General features: G+C 39.5%; 1 protein-coding gene across 1 annotated transcript in view; it reads left to right on the top strand.

The window, feature by feature from the left end:
- Nucleotides 1–19,732, top strand: part of LOC111562973 (potassium/sodium hyperpolarization-activated cyclic nucleotide-gated channel 1) — a 77,238-nt gene that overhangs the window by 15,089 nt on the left and 42,417 nt on the right. Inside the window, exon 3 of the mRNA XM_023261803.3 lies at nt 17,251–17,412. Within this exon, the coding sequence (XP_023117571.2) occupies nt 17,251–17,412 (162 nt within the window). The remainder of the gene's footprint in view (nt 1–17,250; nt 17,413–19,732) is intronic.

The following is a 19,732-nucleotide window of genomic DNA, read 5'->3' as shown; positions in this document are numbered from 1 at the left end:
AAGCAAATTAGTAGGCCTCGGTTTACAGAGTCCCGTGGACCGGATTCACCTGTCTCAGAATAGCCTATGCCAAGTGCTCTGTGTCTTGAGGCCGCTGCCCCAGTCTCACGCAGGGACACAGGTACATAATCACACACACACACACACACACACACACACACACACACACACACACACACACACACACACACACACACACACACACACACACACACACACACACACACACACACACACATGCACACGCACACACACACGGAGGGTGTGCGGAATCAGGAAGTGCTGATTCATGCTTAAGGATTAAAGAGAGAGTAGGAAGAAAGACAGAAGAAACAAAGGGAGGAAGGCAGCTGGTGTTACATTTTATCTGTGTCTCATACAGCAGCAACCTATTTTATTCTGCAATTACAGGCTGTATAATGATGCTCAATGAAGGATAGAGAATTTAAATGCAAAGCAAAAATATTTTTTCTCTGTATTCTAGTACATGCAGTTTCTCAGTGAGTGCCACCTTAAAGACAACACAAATCTATAAAGAAAACATGCAATCCATTTATCACAGAGAGCTGCACATGGCATGTATAGGATGTATAGGGGGATAATTAAAAGCTGCCTGGTCCTATTAGCATGTTCTCTCAAATGGCATTTAGTTGCAGGACACGCAATCGGTATGGAGGAGCAGGATTGTGACGAGCTGCAGGACTCTGCTCTGTGAAAGAGCTGCTGTAGAGCTGCTGGCTGGTGACTGTACACGACTGCTTTCTGCTATGTGATGTGATTTGATGTGGTGTGATGTGATGTGATGTGATGTGATGTGAGAGGCTGAGGATTGTTTTGGGATTGTGTCATTTCTACATGTTTGTGTGTGTGACTCTGGATATTTCATACCCTGGAGCCTGGAGGAGGCATATGGCAGCTCGATGGCACCAGTGAACTTTTGTTAATTTGTTAACCCTACAGTATTTTCACGGGAAACAGAAAATATCCACCTACCAATATCATGCATGGGTGCACTGCAGGGAAGACAAATAATGGAAAAGATGTTCCAGTGTCTGAAGACATCAAATAAGATGATCTTTGGAGTTGAATTTATGACTTCTAAACCCACCCAGAGACCTAGAATAAGTCAAACAGCCACTGAAAGTTGAATCTGCTGGGAAAGTTGTACTACCCCGAACATGTTTCAGCTTGAGAGCAGGTGTGAGTTAGCCCACATTTTGTGTTGCTGCTGCACACAGCACATGCAGCCAAGGCCTCACAGCTGGTTGTTTATATTTAATGCCCCAACAAGAAGAACCGGGGACGTTGTTTTTCAAAGTGCGCAATTGTCTCGTTTCACTTCAGGGGATGCTGGGCACACTGAGGGACTTCTGCACCATAGTTTCAGATAAATTCTGTGCCTGGAGATGCGCATGTCATTTATCAAATGCAGGCCTGGAAGCAGCCTGTGCATCGTGCATGCACTAAAGGAGCAGATATAAGTCTGCTTGATAAAGCGCTGCACATTACATGAGGGCGAATAAATCCAGAAGAATGCGTAGATTTGAGCAGAAGTTTCTCCATCTTCTGCAGATAAGCTTCAAATGTCACAGCTGTGATAAAGTTGATGTTCAGAGAACCATGGTGATTGCACCACGACTTTGTGACAGACCATTCCCCGTGTGCATTTCCATGCAGTTACATGGGAGTCTGGGGAGACGTCAATCGCATGTGTGTCTCGATCCTCCATGAAGCTCAGATCTGAGCTGCTGCTGGAGCTCTGTGAAGGTCACCTATGTATTTAAAGGCTGAATGATTCTGATTACCTGTTACATGTATCTACTAAGAAATCTGTATTAAGAAGACATGGATTTTGCAGGTGCAGGTGCATGTGAGCTGTGGACTGTTTTAACGCTCATCTTTGCATCAATAATAATAATTTTCCAGCGAACAACCAAATAGCTGTCCAGTTGATTATCAGATATGATATTCAGTATTCTTACAATTATTGTTATATCGTTCTAAATTAATTTTAAAATGTTGGATGTTATTACTAACAGTCAGTACTGCCTCTGAAAAAAACACATCAATCTCTATTCTCTCCGATGCTTAGTAAATTAAAACGCTAATTAAATTAAAGCTGCAGTATTATCATGCTTGTAAATCTGGATCTAAATATCAGACCAGGATTGGCATATCTGCAGCACGAATGAACAAAAGCAACTTGACACACAAATAAATGATCTTCCTCATCTTGATTTGATATCAGTAAATCACAGGAGTATCTTGATGCCGCTGACTAACATCCGTACCTGGATAAACACACCACATGTGTCACTAAAGCATTGTTGAAGCATTTTTTCTGCCCAGTGTTACTAAGCACTTGGCTACGGAACACTGAATTCACTCTTCCCTCTTCTTCACTTTTGCATTTTTCATCAGCTCCACATGCTTTGTTGCATTTGCTTCAGTAAGTTTTAAAACAGCAGCCCCCGCTTTTAAAAAATAAAAATGGAAATGTTTGCAAATTATTATTCAGGTTTCACTTTCTGACAAGACGGCTTGTGAGCGCCTTGATTTTACAACCAAATTAGTCTAGTAAAATGAGGATGGAGGCTTTACTCTTGAAGGATCCAACAAAGAAACATAATATTTGTGTGGTCACTGGCACAAACAGACCCCACCCCGACTACAGTTCAGCAGATCTTTGTTGTCTTGTGTGTGGGAGCTGCAGCCTGTGGGCGGCTAAAGAGTTGTCACGTGTCTTTATGTGTGACAATCTGCCTGTCACACATCTGACATTTTGTGAGGAGGGGGGACCTCCTGCTGTTTAAGTGAGAGGGACCCACTCTGTTGTGGTCACCACGTCTGGACTTAAAAACACACTACAAATCTATAAAATGGGACTTTTCAAATAATACATTGCCATTTTTGTTACCACAGCTGTAAAATGGATTTATTAGGATTATATTAGCTCTAAAAATTAAACGTCAAATTATCCTTCTGCCACCGATTTTGATGGAGGACTAAATTTAGTTGATAAAAACATTTATCAACTAAACATTTTCGGGGGATTGCAGCTGTTCTTTAGCCGCAGCAGTTTAATCTTCTCCTCACATGATCTTCGTCCACTTTCCTCCTTCCAACCTCTCTCACACACATCTACACACAAACAAGCCAGTCACACACAGCCGCCTAATGGACTCATCCAGTCCAATTTTGTCAAGCAAACAAAAATGAAGGACAATGCTTTTTTTTCCCTCCTCTCTCATGCCTGTCTGTGTTCTTGTCCTCTCTGTTTTAAAACACGGCTCTCTGACGATGAACATAATGTGCCTTGAATTGTGTTCTTGCTCAGCTCACTGAGGGAAGTTCACTCTTGGCCCATGGGGTGGAAAATCCCAGACTCCACTGCCTGAAAGAACAAGTTCTTCCTCCTTGTTCCCTGCAGATTTAACCCATTTTCCCCTTGCCAAGTCACTCAGGACTCCTTCTGCTGCTCGTTGGTCTTGTTAAGTGCAGTGGAGAGTGTTAATTGCTTGACCATATGTTTAGAGCACTGAGTTAATAGTCAGACCCATGAGGCAGAGAGAAATCTACAACCTGAAATACAGAATGGCAGAACTATGCTTCAGTTCGGTGTGCTATTGATGGAAAGAATGGATCACAATAGGAGTTTAAAAATGAATAAGACACAGTTGCAGTAACACCTCCATACCAACATCAATCCCTCAAGATATTGGTTAAATTAAAAAAAGCGTGGATTTAAAGCCATGTGCAGGCGCTACTCTTGCTATATCAAATGCTGAATATCACACATACACTCAAAGTGTGTTTTCTAGACGTCTTCATAAATAGAACAGCAGGAGGCAGAGGGGGGTTGTAGAAAGTGTTGAAGTGAAATGGCTAAAAATAGGCTGCACATAACACTGAATCAAAAAATTTGCATTTTAATATAGGTTAATAAAGACTTGATTTCTTATTTATGTGAAACTTTGGGCACAAAGTATATTTAGATCCATTGTTTTGTTTAATCAGTGAAGCTTTAGAATGAGCCAGATCTATAGGTAAAGAAAGACGTTTTTGACGACAAAGGCACAATTTTTCCACTTAGATGTGAAGCCGTTAATCCTGTGTAAAGGGCTGCAGCGGACATAAATGCAAACATATGATAAAACCCCTTATCATTGATACAACATAGACAAGAGATTGGATACGGGATAGGAGGTGAAAGATGGTGTTGGGGCTGCTGTTGCATTACAAAGACACATTATCATACACATCGAGCTCAGACGGTTATAAGTCCTGCTTTCACCAACAGCTGCTGGATTTACAGGTCACTTTGTATCATACGGTCTCTGAAAGCTGATGTATGACATTTAAAATGCCGTATAACCCTCCACCGGGAGTACCTCCATTTATCAGTGTTTCTGCTTCAGTCTTTTCATCTCTTACCGTCGCTGTCAGTCCGTCTGTCTCCCAGTTCCGCCTTTTCTTTGACGTAAGATATAAACGGACAGTAAAACAGTAAGCCGGACAGAGAGACAGAAAGGGAGTGACATCGAGAGGAAGGAAGTTTAAAAAAAGAGAGAGAGAATACACTGTCTAGTCAGGAGGCTGAATTTGTAAAAAAAAAAAACAAAACAAAAGGGTTTTAATCACAAATATCTGTCGTGAAAGATAAACAGAACCATGTTTTATGCTATGGAAATGAGTGAAGTTTCCCTTTTTACAATTCAGTTGTAAATGATACATGCAGTGCCCTCCAACCACTGCCATCTTCTGTTATTGAGCCTGGGGTATAACTGTTTCAGCAGCCCCACAGCAGTCAAACAAAATCAACATCTGCTTTCTCTCCCAACAACTGCTGCCTATTTATAGCATTTTGAACTCATATTTTAATATTTCTGCAACAGCATTTTTTCTCGATTATTTAACCCCCTCCAGAGTTCAGAGTAGAGAACAGTCATTAAAAGCAGCTTTGATCTCCCGCCCACCCCCGTGGGATATCCCCCTTGTACAGACAACTTCTCTCTGCCCGGTGTGCACAGTACAGTAAGCAGACAGATGACAGATATAGTCTTGGGAGAGGGCTAAAGTGATAAGTGTGGAGATTAGGCTAATCTCAGTTATTTTTGTTGGCGGCGCTGTTGTGGTGGTTGCTGTGCAGGGTATGCATGGGGTCACAATGAAGAGGGACATGCCTGCTACTTAGCTGGGAAAAGCTCTTATGATTGGCCCGCTATAGACTCTCCATAGCTGTAGTGCTGCTACTCGCAAGTATGTCCACTGTTGATTATGCATTTGGTCAGGAAAACATCAGAAATTAGCGAGGAATGCTAACTCAAGGTTTCTGGAGTCCAAAACCCCAAGGAAAAGCTGATAATTTTAGCATCTGTTAAGCTGGAAGCAACAGAGGTCGGGCATTTTTGTATGCACGGTCAATCGATTATTAAAACTGCTGCACATTAATGTTCAGTCTGTCAATCACTTAAAGGAATAATTGACTAATCACTGCAGGCCTGTGTGTGATTGACTGATTCTGCATGAGGCCCATAATAATCCCCTGGTTATTTAGAGGAGAGTAGCACCATTCATGGCAGACATCCTGTAATGATGCCTTCTGCAAATTAATTAATTAGTAACTAGTGAAGCATTTCGGCTTCTTCTCCTTCCACTTCCCAAGAGTTAATGTTGTGGTGGATGAGTTCAGTGAAGCACTCGTCCCATCTGTCCTGCTGACAGCTGCGCTCATCTATTGAATTCTAGTTGTTGTTATGTGAATCTAAACGCGACCATTGATGTCGTATCGTAAAGATGTGTCATTGTAGCAATGAACTATTATTACACTGACAGTGAAGCATAATTAGAGATGTCCATGTAAGGCTACAGTACAGACACGCTCTAAGAAAAATCCATAAAATAACAGAAGGTCTATTGGCAGCTAATTAGCCAGAGTGTGTCCCGTAATTAAAAAATGGAAATTTGCACTTAATTAAAAATGTGTCCATGGCAAGAAAAAAAATCTACATTTTCTCTATTTTAATGGCGAGTCTATAGTAAAGATAGCAAAAAAGGAAATTTTTCATTTTTTAGTGTTATAAGTGTGCAGCAACACAAAACAAAAACAAGCAAAAAACCAAACAAACAGGACTTCGGCTGCTTGTTAGTGGTGTATCTATAGATAAACTTTTTTTTTCCATTTGTATCTTCTTCTTCTTTTCCTGTTATTTTATCTTAAATCTATAATAGAAAATGGCAAAATAAAAATTTCAGTAATTTAAAGGTAAATTTACACTATGAAAAACTACAAATAAAGCCAAAAAGTGACAAAAATAAAAGCACTGGCAGCCCATTGCCTGGACTTGGTCCTGTAATTATTATTATTATTATTATTATTATTATTATTATGATTGCAAATCTAATAAAACATATTTTTTTTACAATACTTTATGTACAGAAATAAAACTTTAACTGAAGATGTATCTGCATTGCTAATTACTCTAATGAAGAAATTTCCAACAAATCTTCTATGATTAAAAGCTGCTTTTTATTCCCTCATAAATCTTTCACATTTCTGTAAAAATACTGAACTAAAGTAAAATGAATTTTAATCTCTAAAGTTCGCTCAAAGTTTGCTAATTCATTACATTCAACTGATAATGCAATTCTGAAATGTGAATAAATATATATACACCTATTAATCACACACTATAGATAATTTCTGTGATATACAGTCACACAGGTGACAGATATTTGTCAGAGTTCAGGATTATGTAGCGTAATGATAAGACATGTGGGACTGGATATGATGCTGCTGCTGCACTGTGACTCACATAACTCTGATCACCCTCGTGTGTTTGTCTCTTTGCTGTTGCATTCACTGCTTTTACAGCTCTCCATGTTTTCCTCTCTCTACAAGATTTCACACATGGCCACCATTTGTGCCTGAGGATCAATTGCAGCTCTGAGTATGGCTAATTCACCAGTCCAAAAATCACACTGCGAGGCCATCTTCACCCCGCCGGCAAATCGAGACGGGTGTGTCCTCGCGGTCCACCGTGATAGGATAGGATCCATCTTGCTGATGTTCACATGAGCACAGCAGGTCACCCTGTGCAATCCAGTCAAATCCCTCCTGCTCTCACATGGGCGCTAATCTTCCCTGACTGCCTTCTTAGCACAACCACAACTCAAGCCGCAACACTCCCCCGCCCGTCCTCGCTTTCACTCCTTCATGACATTTGCAAAAACCAAATCTTGCTGTCTTCTGTGCTTTGTTCACGTCTCTCTCCGTTTGTCTCTGTCGCCTTCTCTCTCTGTCTTCTTCCTTCCTTCCTGAGAGTTTCCGTAGTAAGTAGGACCAGTCGCTCCCAGAGACTTTTGCCAAAGTCTGTCATTTCATATTTGGACTTGGTGTTAAAAGCTGTACTGTAAAGACTTTGTGGTCACACATGAAGGTTTCTATTAAAGCACATATACTTGATCTATAAATAATATATTGTATCACATGACAATGTGACAACATGACAGAGGTCACTTATAGTTCACTGAGTTAATTATCTCAAAAGGTGATGTGTCAAAATTGTGTTCATGATTTGTTTCTCCTGCTCTCAAGTGGCCAAAAAAGCCTAATTACAGGAAATAATGAATAAAATTAGCAGACAACACACATAAATATATAATTTCAGAAGCTTATATTGTATAATCCCAAGAGGAAGGGATGGTACTATACAGGAAAGCATTTCTATATATTTCTATAGTCAACTCCATCTAAAATGTATGAATAAACCTGAACATTTCTAAATATTTGACATGATGTTTTTTCATGTATTTTTCAGAGTTCATCTGTTTCTGGGCCAGCCCTTTTTGGTCGTGTGCGTCTCTGTTAACTCCCTGTCATCTCTCAGTTCTTTATCTATTTCCTTCTTTCCTCCATCAGACTGACTGACTGAGGACGCTGATTTAATCCCTGAAACGATGTTGTCAAACTGTCAACAGACTTGTGTGACCAGACAGTTGAGGGAAAATATGGGTTATGTAGGGAAACTGTTACTCTTGAGGGCACTGGCATGCTTTTGGACGATTGGTCCAAACATGCAAAACTCGCACCTCAGCAATTTCCTGTGAGTTGTAAATGCACAGCTGCCACTGTCTGAGCTATAAGTACTGCTTGTGTGGGGAGATTTACGTGTACATCATTTATCAGAGCCGAGCTGATGTTATTTTGTTACCACTGCTCATGTTACAGGTACAAATCAATACAACATTCATCCATAAATACATTTACTTGTTCCCCCGATGCACTGAGCTTTTCCCCACACAGAGTATAAGCTTTTATAAGCCTCGAAAGAAATTTCTAGAAGAAAATGCATAAATTATCAGTATACATTAACTGCATAATCCCCACAGAGAATAATGTCTATATAATTACAGAAAAGAGAGAAGGCTGAGAATCCTGTGTGGGTCATAGTATATGCAAGTACTAATATAAAGAGCTGTAGGATTCTTATATAACATTTTAAATTATTATTTCAGTCCTAAAGCAAATAGCAACCCAGTATTCCCACAAAATCCACCACAGAAGCCCGTAAAGAAAGCGTCATATATGTGCTCCCTGTGGCTGTATGAGCTGCTGCCCAGAGGAGGCTGCCGCTGCCAATGCAGCTCTGAATGGCAGAGCGCAGATTAAGGCGGAACAGAAGTGTTGAGGTTATCACGCTCACACGACCAAAATAGACGCAGAGCGGGTGAGACAGCGGGCAAAGCAGCAAGGCTCGCGGTACAGTGCGATGTGCTTAGGGGAAGAACAAGAGAATAATGCTGACGGACACAGGAATGATGGAAAACAGAGCCGATGAACGGCGGCGTTCCTGCAGGAAAGAGCTACTGGGGCAGAAAGAGTATTTTCACTCATGATTGACACATTACCGAGGGATGACTTTCCCAGTTAAACCAATGCATTGATTGGATGGTCGCACATTAGAAAAGAGCGGCTGCAGTGAGGAGCCACGCACCCAGTTTTCATCCTTTTCTTCGTCACAGTTGTTAGTGATATTTGCCGCCCTTTAGCAGCTCCATTTGCCGCTCCAGAACGTGCATCTGCTCAGGTCACGAGGCTGCATTCGAAAATTTGCAGATTAAATGAGCTGCAGAATTCTTATCAAAGTAAGCGCCGAAAATTTAGAGAAAAACAAGAGAGGATTTGAGATCCCAGAAAAGAAATAAACAAACCCATGGTGCATTTTTTTGTCAGCTGGATGTCAAACGACAGATTTTAAAAGAAATCCAACAGTGTTTCACAATTCAATCTGTGACTGCCGGCATGTTTAAGCTGCAAAAGTCTGCATGTGGGGTTCTTACTGCAGTGCTGTTCTTTGTGGCTCATTAGAGTTGAACGGTGAAAAACACATTTGATTCTGTTTATGCGAAACGCTCTGTGAGTGCAGCAGGGCTTTGTGTGGGATGAGTTCAAATGTTTTGTTTTTATGACAACTAAATCAATATGAGGAAGAATAACTGAGGCTGTGGTTGTTTTCTGTAACCTTTTGTCTTTTCGCTGAGAGTTTAGAGATCAGTTAGATGCAGGATTGAAGGGAAGCTGCCAAGTACATTTAAGCACTGTGCTTAAGTGCAATTTTGAGATATTTGTATATTATTGGGACAATTTCATTCTGTGCTTCTTTGTTGTTCTACTCCACTAGATTTCACTCCATTGTATGAATTACAACCCAACTGATAAATATGTTGAAAGATATTATTATTATTACTGCACACAACATAATGCAGAAAAAAATGCTTTGCGTAATCTACAAATGCTGTCATCACATAGTTTGTCGAATAGAGCATGCTCTCACACCACTATTCTCAGCACTGCCTGCAGCACATGTAGCAGAGTACCATCATATCATAATTGAGCATGCAGTGGTGTGGAGTAAAGTGGTCCTCACAGTAAGCTGCCAACTAGTTTGTCAGACACATTGCTAGAAAGTAAACGAACAATAACCCCATAATTTTCCTTTCTCAGTATTACTCTTACATATAAAGAATATTGGTTGATGTGTCAATATCAGAATTTTAAAATTTTTGCTCCCTAAAAATCAGTTTTGAGTTCAAAAATCAAATATTGGTTCGGCTCTAGTATCAATGAATGCTATTTATGAATTACTTTTGATTGTTCATAAACATCACTGGTCATTGTAACAGATTTAATTAATTAAATAATAAAATATACTATTGCTAACACATTAATGCACCCATAAGTATAATCCAATAATATATGATACATAACATCCCATTGTGAAAGTTGCCATTCTGCACTATGACTAATACTTTGTATATCTGCTTAAAATACAAACATTCTGAATTCTGAATGCTCTCCTGCCCTTTGTTTACAGCTGGCCTCGCACACGTACAGCATGAACTGAAGGAATCATGACCTCTCCTGTTAAGGGCTCTTTGTTAAATTAATACATCACTGCTTGTTTTCTGCCCGTTTAAAGATCCCATTGATCACTACCTGCCTTTTTAATTAAGTCTCTGGCCACAAATTGCTGTTGGGGGTCATTACCTAAATGTACTGCCTCAATGCTGAAGATTCAGAGCTTTTTCTACACATTGTGTTTCTGCAGTTTTCACACAGCTTTGGCATCATTTGGCAGAAACCAAGTCACATGTATTTTTACATTGCTGGAAAGGCTTTTTCCTCTCCTCTTCTTGTGAAGTCTCATCTATTCTAGACTGTATTACACACAGATTTGCAGACTGATTAGCTTCACTGAGCATACAGGATGTTGCCTGAAGCTTTGAAATAATGCCAACTCTATTTATGTTTATTTATTGCTGAACTATACATATATCAACATGATTACGCAGTGCGCATTACAGTCACATGAATTATAATTACTTCCAGCCTGCTGCTTTTTTTTGAAAGGTATCAGAAGGCTTTTTTGTATTAAATATATAAAATATTCCACATTTATCTGCTTTTTGCTCGCTTTTTATAAACTCAGAAAGTTAAAATGGGTAATAACTTTTTTGGTATAAAAGAAAAAAACACAGAAGAGAGAAAAAGGAAACACGAGACTTGCTAAATCCCAGTGAATTCTCATTACATGATAATATGATTTTTCAAATCCAAGTTCAACTGCAATTTTGTGATTAAGCAAAACCAAGCGAGATCCAGAAGGAGATTTACAAGATGATGTTAAGCAGGAGAATTCCAGATTTTCCTGGAAGCATTTTTGTTATCCTTCAATGTAATAGCCAGTGGTGGATTTAATCCCCTCAAATTAGTCCCATGCTAATCCTCACTAACCTCAAACAGAGGTCAGTCATGTCCAATTTGAAGATGCATAAAGAACACTTTGTAATTGCGTGTTCGAGGCGCCCAGCTTGACGATGAGTAATTCTCCTGCATGCTCTTTCTGTGCACATAGGATTCAAAATGTCAGCCTCCGGTACAACCTGACAGACTGCAGTCGTGTAAACCCTCTAAAGGTTGAAGTGAAACACATGTTGGATCCTCTCAATGATTTTTGGCCACATATGGATGCTCCATATTGCACATTATGAATGGCACTGACTTAAGTTTTGATACCCACAGTGTTATGAATCCTGTTTGTACCTGTAAACACACAATACCTGCCAGGTTGGGACATTTTCTTGTTCTTTCCTCTCCTATGCAGTTGAATGGATGCAGAGAGGCCAAATGTGAATGAGCGCCTTGCTGGCTGGACACAACAAGCATGTGACTTTGTGTCACTATCATATCACATCTTGGCTGTTTGACTCTACTGTATTAGAGGATTATGTTGACCTATGCCCCAGTCCCCAGTCAAATTTAAGCTTGATGGACTTAATTCTAAGCCCATATTTTGCCAATGCCAGCCGAGAGCACTGATGGTGCCTTTGGCTCTCTGTCAGTGCTACCTTACCAGTAGACGTGCAGCTTCAAAAACTTTACAGCTGCTGAACATGAATTCAGATTTTTCCAGTAGACGTGGCGCTCGGTTGACTGCTTTTTGTGTCGGACATTAGGGATGATAATCTTTAACTGCCGTGTAATGCCACTGTCTTGCTCTCCGTTGTATTTGCATTGAGAGCTGTATTGTGACTTGAGGGAAATCTGCATATGTGCGATAACATTGTAGTGCACGAAAATATAGCGCCGCATGCCATATTTTATTAAATTCTATCCATTCTGTTTAACATAAGGGAATAAGCATTTGTGTTCCAGGACGTGGCGTCTCCACAACAGAATGGACGTCACAAAATGCGCACTATGGAAATGTGTGAGGTCATAGACTAGAAATCACAGGTCAATAATGAGTGTGTCCACTATTTGCATCACATAGTGCCACACATCTGTGACACAGAGAACTAATGAGGTTGTCGATGCTGCCTGTGGATACGTTGTCCCACTCTTTCTGAAGTGCTAAGCGAAAATAGTAGGCATTTTGGGGCAAAAGATGACATTGTTGGACTTCCAGAGCTGTCTGAAAGACTTCTAAGATGACAAATGGTGAAAGCGTGGATAATAAAGTGTTTGGCTGCAGCTCTAACTGACATACAAAGATCCAGTCTGTTCTCTTTTTCCTGTCATCTGTGGTATTATGTAATTTGAATAAAGCTGCACTTTAAGGTGGGCTTTTATAGTCACTGGTAAAAGGAGTGTCCAAGTATGCGATCATGCTATCTAATCATTGCCTTTTAAAGCCACATCTGACTAGACTGTGGAGTAAATCAATGGTCAAGAATCTGTCACTAGTTGAACAGCTCCAAAACGTTTTCTACACAGTTAGCTAGATTTTAACCTCTTTTAACCTGAAGAAAGCAGATTTCTTTTTCTCTAAGTCAGAATAGATGTTGCATTTTCATTTTTGCTCAGTGGAAGTTCCAGTGTCTTTCTGCTCACATAGACCCCAAACACTGCATAGCCCATGCCAATAATAAAGAAGGGAACTTTTAAGTTTAATATAAGTTCAGCTTCTTCTTCTCCCTTTCTAATATTTTCTTCTATACTCAACAAACACATTTCTTGACATTTTCTTCGCCGTTGTGCTGACTGACCTCACGGTCACCACCAAATTAACACCAATTAATGTGAGGCTAGTTGACGGCTACCTGGGGCTTCTGACCGGCACAGTGGTGTGAATGCACGATCTGTGTATCCAGAGCTCCATCCGATAGGTCAAACGGTCGCGTGCTGAGTGTGGATGCATGGTGTGTGTAAATTGAATTATTTGTCTTAATCTTCTGCGATCGGTTTATTGCACATGTTCATATCGGTGCAAACATGATTCATCCGACAGCACTAATGAGCAAGTGGCTTATAGCTTTTTCTGGGTTTCTCTCATATCGGCACAGTCTTGCACAACCACAGCACCAAATAAGTAGATATTTCACTGATAATGTCCTAGATTAAACATGCCAAGCTGCACCGCTCGCACCAAAACAAGCAGATGGTCACAATCACATAATCAAACCAGTACACTGATAGACAAACAGCACTATTTAAGCCACAGAACTGCAAAATTAAGCAGCGTTTCGGATGACAGCACACAGTGTAAGCTTGTACTAATGCAACTTTTAAACCACAGCTTTTCCCATATTTACTTAAAAACACACAGAGAGGTGACCAAAGGAAAGTATGACTGCCTAGTAATGAAACTAATCTAAAACCCTGAATCCTCTTGAAAACATCAAGCTCACATCTTTAAATGGCAGCTGATGAGCCTTGTGCTGTCAGTCTATAGCAACATTTATCTCTAAGTTAAGGATTTTCATGCTGCAGGCATTTAAATAGCTGAATCAATCAAGAGAAAACGAGCATTGGCTAATTTCTTACCATTAAAACTGTCTGTTTCTAGCTTCCCAGTTGCGGGGAATTACTGTGTTTTCTCTGTTTTATATTACTGCAAATTTAAAATCTTTGGATTTGATTAGACAAAACTTATTATTATCATGTGCATCAGTTAACCAAGAAAATAATTTTTGGAGCATTTAAAAATAAAAATGATTGTTAGTTGCAGCCATTAAGTTTTAAGTATAATCCTCAACAGCAATGACTTTTGTTTTCCTTGAGAGATTTAGTGGAAAGACTCAAGTGCTGTGGTGTTTTTGTTTTTAGATCTGGTCTATATATATATATATATATATATATACATATTTGATTCTTTTCCATCACCATATTGCACAGACACACTGCTGTTTCCACATCTCTGAGTGATGATCTAATATGTGATATTAGCAGGACACGGAGACTGAAATCCATGATTTTAGCTCTGACACATACACTGAGAATGACGTATGGCTGGCCCTCTGCAGCACCGACCCTCTGAATGGCCTTTATTTTCTTCAGTGAGACAGACAGCAAACCCAAGTGAGTCCAGACCTGAACTCTCTTTGGTTCTCCCTTCACCTCCCGTCCTACTTTCTTATTTATTTGAGATTATACTGTGAGATGAGCTCATTATTTTGCACAAGAAAGATGCTGGAAGCATATTTTTAAAAAATGGATGGAAACACATTTTTAAAAAATACATTCTGACACAGCTAACATTTAACTTCCAGTGACTGGTCAGCTGTTTCCACTTCTTTGTTTTTTTTTTTGTGAGCAGACAATGTGCAATATGCCAAATATGAGCTGACATAAAAGAAAAATTAGAACTATTTCTTAAGACTTCTCTCCATTTTTTCTGTCGCAGGCTTCCAAAGTCTGTCTGTAGCAGTTGGTAGACAAATGGTTTTGTTTCCTGCCTCTTCTCCTTTGTTTATTACAACCATGTATAATGTAGTCTACATTGCCACCTAATGACAAAACTACGCAGCGTAGTGTATTCATCATTATATACTGTATCTGTGTAATCCTCTGACATGATCTGTGGTCTCCAGGTCTCCTCTTCTATTAAGAACCCTATTAATAAACTACTACCTTGTGGCCACCTGCTGCCACCAGCACACTTTTCAATGTGACGCCCCTGAAACATAAACCCAAACAAACTCCACATTGAGTTAATGAGTTTCTACATCTTCCCATTCTGCTCTGTGACTCAGCGTGACCCAAAGGTCACGGAGGCTTGCCGGCAAAGTGAGACTCTGACATGTCACCTTATCACCTGCCCTCTCTAAAAGCCTGCACCCTCATTTCTCTGGCTCTCTTGCTGTGTTTTTTGCAAGTGTAGACAAGCAGTCAAACCTTTTCTATTTCTGCCTGGTGCAAATCATTTGCACTTCAGAGAGGGACCAAAGTGCTACTTCCTGTCTCCTTGTCTTGTTGCAATCCTCCAGGAATATTTACCTTTAGAATTAGTTACCTTTATCTCCTCCTGTCTTTGTTTTTGTCCCTCCCGTTCCCTCTTTGTCTACTTTGCCCTTTGTCTGCTGTTCTTTCCTATTATGTCACCAAACTGGGATGGATGTAAACACATACATGGCGCAGGGAGAGAGAGTTCGGCTAAATTAAGAGTACAGATGTAGGCAGCAGCAGAGATACTGGGTGCATGGAGACAGCCATCCTGTAAGCTAGTGGTTAATTTTAGCCTTTCAGGGCAGTGCACTGTATCCCCCTGTGGATGAGTTGAACCATAGAGGGATCTGAGCATCAGCTCAGGCTCTTGTTCTCGCCTCTGTTCTGTGTGTGGACACTGTCCTTTGTGCAAAAAGGTTACAGGACAGTCACAATAGACTGGGGTGGAGAGATGTGGATTCAAAGAGCTTTTAAAACACCTGGGGTTTGGTGGGATTTTAACAGATTCTGCATACAAATGGGAAAAATGGATCAGAATTATGCCACGATGCATATCAGCACAGCCTGAAGTACATGATCAAGCTTCTGTTCTTTTTAGAGTGATCTAACTCTGTGAGAAGAATTAACATGAATTTGATGCAATAATGATCAGTATTTCTTCAATTTTTTAAGTAGATGAACTCGAAAAAATTAAATATACCCAAACAGAAAAACAACAAGCACATTGAATTAAGATAACAAAAGAACTTAACTGTAAGAGTAAGAAATTCTTTGCTACATTAAGAGATTGGTATTTGTTTTGTACATATGTAAACATCCAATTAGTCATATTTCAATAGCTCAGTATTTAATGTACCCTGCAGACAATGCTGTGTGATTCACTTCCTTATACCGATCTTTTACACTTTGTCATGATTTTAGTGTTTTTTTTCGTCCCTGCAACATTCACAGATCTAAACTTTTATCACTCATATAGAAAAACTTTTTCTGAAAAAAAGATATCACCATTTCTCACCTTTTTTTAAAGCCTCATGATAATTTGGTGCACCAATTAAAAAGTCATTATGTTTATGATAAGTAGAATGGCTAATTTACAGGGACTGGAAAGCCATCTGACTTCAAATAGATACTAATTACCTGAAAATCATAATCTTTCAATTCAACAAACTGGGAAATGAAGCAGGTTTATTATGCAAAACGGACCAATCAGCGGTCATCTTTAGCATTTTTTCTTTTTTTAGGAGGAGAAATTGAGCCTCAGTATGAGAGAGATTATGGAATAACTAACCTGGAAATAAGTAATGGGTTTCTCATGCTAATGAGACACTAAATTGGAGCCACCGCCAACCAGGCGTGAGTCAATTCTCTTCGGCCAGATCCAACGTAAATGAAACGGCGTCTCTCTGCAGATGTGCTTACTCACCCCGCTGATGACTTTCTATTCTGAAACTTCGCTGCTCCGATTAAATAGCCACACCAGTGTTAACACTTGTGGCATTGAAACACACTTACTGGCTAATTATTCCAGAGGTCTGCACCTTCGTCATCCACCTCACTCACTCTCTGTTACCTACTCTGTGCTGTATATGCGTCTCCTCCACTGGTCAGTTTGTTTTGGAAAGCAGCCATGCTGAATTATGTACAGCTCAACATCTGTGAGTACTGAGATGTACACACACAAACAGACACACACACACACTAGACACACAAACTGCGGCAGCCAAATTCTTTGGTGACCAAACAGGCACACCATGCCCTCAGCTTCAAAGGTGGCTCTGAGCTTTTGTAAGCGTTTTAAGTGTCTTTTTTATGTTTTTTCTAAATCTTTTTTTGTATCTCTGAAATACCAGTGCACGTGATATTTCACACAGACTAGCAGATCTAAACCCAGACCACAGCATTTCTACACTGTACTTGAATTTGATGTGCGAATGTCAGAATTTGAGTGAACTTTTCCACGCGACAAAAAAGAGCTACTGATGAGGTCTAACCGAGGTCTTCTTCTGTCTTTCTCTTGGCAGATTTTCCATATGACCTATGACCTGGCTAGTGCAGTGGTAAGAATATTTAATTTGATAGGGATGATGCTGCTTCTGTGTCACTGGGATGGCTGTCTTCAGTATCTGGTGCCTCTCCTCCAAGACTTCCCCCCTGACTGCTGGGTGTCCCTAAACGGTATGGTTGTAAGTATTAAACACTCTTCTCTTTTGTTTGTTATTTTTGGAATATGATGTATAAACTGCAGTGCTCTTCCTTTACTTGCTGTTGCTGCACATGTCAAGCTTCTCATTCCTGTGCAGTTCATAGAGGTTAGAGAGGCAGATCTCCCACTGAAAATCATTTTTAAAACAATGGGTTCATGATCTCAGACAGATGTAGGAAAAAAGGAGGTTTCTTTTTCAATTGTGCAACTATCAATTTTGCTGCCATTTTGAAGCCTCGAGTTTAGTATTTGGTCGTCGTCATCTTGGTCTTTTGACATGACAAGCAAGTGGTGGATCAGACAGAGAACATGAGGACACTAAAACATACCCTGTTTTGTCATCTGTTTTACTCCAAATGGGACTATAATTTACAAAAATAAACACTGCAATGTTTTAAAAAAATCTTGGAACTAGAAACTGAAACTCATTAGGAAAATGTTTAATGAGGTAACAAATCAAGTGAAAAGTAGGCTAATTTTCTCATAGATTTCTATACAATTTGACTTGTTTTTGCAACCAGAAGAGTTGCCCCCTGCTGGCAGATTTAAAGGTTTCACTTCTCAGAGTCTACATCCATCTTTTATATACAGTTTCTGTCTGTACCAAGCTGTTACTTAAGCTACTTGTACCTTAAAATTGTTCCTAAAGATGCACTTATTGATTGTATCATGGTAATAATATCACTACATGTCCTGGAAAAATAGTGTGGATCTTCACAAGCTGATGAATTTTGACAAAAATATTTTAAAAAACATGGAAAAAAAGACACAAGTCTTGTTCTTGTATTGCAGCCTAACGCTAGTTAGTCCAACCATCATATTCAAGAAGAATAATAGAAAAAAGGCAAGGAGTGATAAAAAAAATTCTAGAAGGATATACAGTGATCCCTCGTCAGTGATCCGAAAGTCCGCAAAGTAGCGACCATATTGTAACCCTTAAATATTGGTCGACTCACCCGTCTCCAGGGCTGTGGGTCAGGCAGGTTACAGTTATTTTGTAACCAGCTCATATGCTCATATCTTTTGCTGTCTTCTATGCTAAACATCCCCAGCAGGACAGGACAGTTTTCTGCAGGTTTTACTCACTGCTCAGCACAACAAACACGGACCGCGCTGTTACCGGCTCTTCCGCTGTACCACAATTAAATGAGCTGTACCAAAAACAATAAGAATGCGGAACCAACATCTGGGACACCGAGCAGGGCAATAAGCAAACACAAAACAATAAAATATCTGACCAAATAATCAATGAAACATACAACATAAATAAACACCAAAACAATAAACAAAACAAAGTAAATGCAAATGAAGACAATCAAACACAAATCCAATGCTACAATATTTATTTTATTTTTACTCCGCCAAGGAACGCGGCAGAGTTATGTGACAATCAGCGTCCATTTCTCTGTGAATCTGTCCGTCCTGTGCAACAATACTCAAAAATGGACCAACGGATTTGGATGGAATTTTCAGGGAAGGTCAGAAATGACAAGGACCACCTTGTTAGAGTTTGGCAGTGATGCAGCTTATAGTCTGGATCCATGGATTTGTTAAAGATTTGCCATTGTGTCACTGTAACCATGACAACAGGTGATCGCTGCGTCAGTTGCCAGCTGACGATTACATGATTGTGATCCTACTACAAATCCACCAGTGCCGACTTATCAGAATTGATACAAGGAACAATTGATTGATTGATTAAATTGTGGGGGTGTTTCTGAGTCCCATCAATTCCTGCTGCCTGCTACATATTTAGGTCAGACGATTCATGCATAACACACGCCTGTGTTCAGCACCAGGTCAGAGAATGAACAGTCTTGGTGGAGTATTGCACTCTGAGTGCTTTTTTTGTTGATATATATTTTAAGGCTTTATAAATCCTCCCCACACACTACACATCACTGCAGAGCAACACTATGCAGCGATCAGACATCTGTGTGTAACGGACAAGGTCAGATACTGAATGCCGCTATATAATATAATATAATATAATATAATATAATATAATATAATATAATATAATATAATATAATATAATATAATATAATATAATATAATATAATATAATATAATATAATATAATATAATATAATATAATATAATATATGAACTATACTCAGGGAAGACAGAGGAGACTGATGCTATGGTCACTGAGCCAATCAGAGCCCAGCGCTGCACGCTACACATTTTATTTACATTAAATATTTTTTTTAATGTTATTTTTTTTAACATTACAGTTTTTTAGGCTAAAAAAATGCTTATTTAACCACAATAATTGTTAAAATAATGTAGCGATGACA

The sequence above is a fragment of the Amphiprion ocellaris genome, chromosome 17 (assembly GCF_022539595.1).
Source record: "Amphiprion ocellaris isolate individual 3 ecotype Okinawa chromosome 17, ASM2253959v1, whole genome shotgun sequence".
In the NCBI taxonomy this organism is placed as follows: domain Eukaryota; kingdom Metazoa; phylum Chordata; class Actinopteri; family Pomacentridae; genus Amphiprion; species Amphiprion ocellaris.
This window is presented reverse-complemented; position numbering and strand designations above follow the sequence as displayed.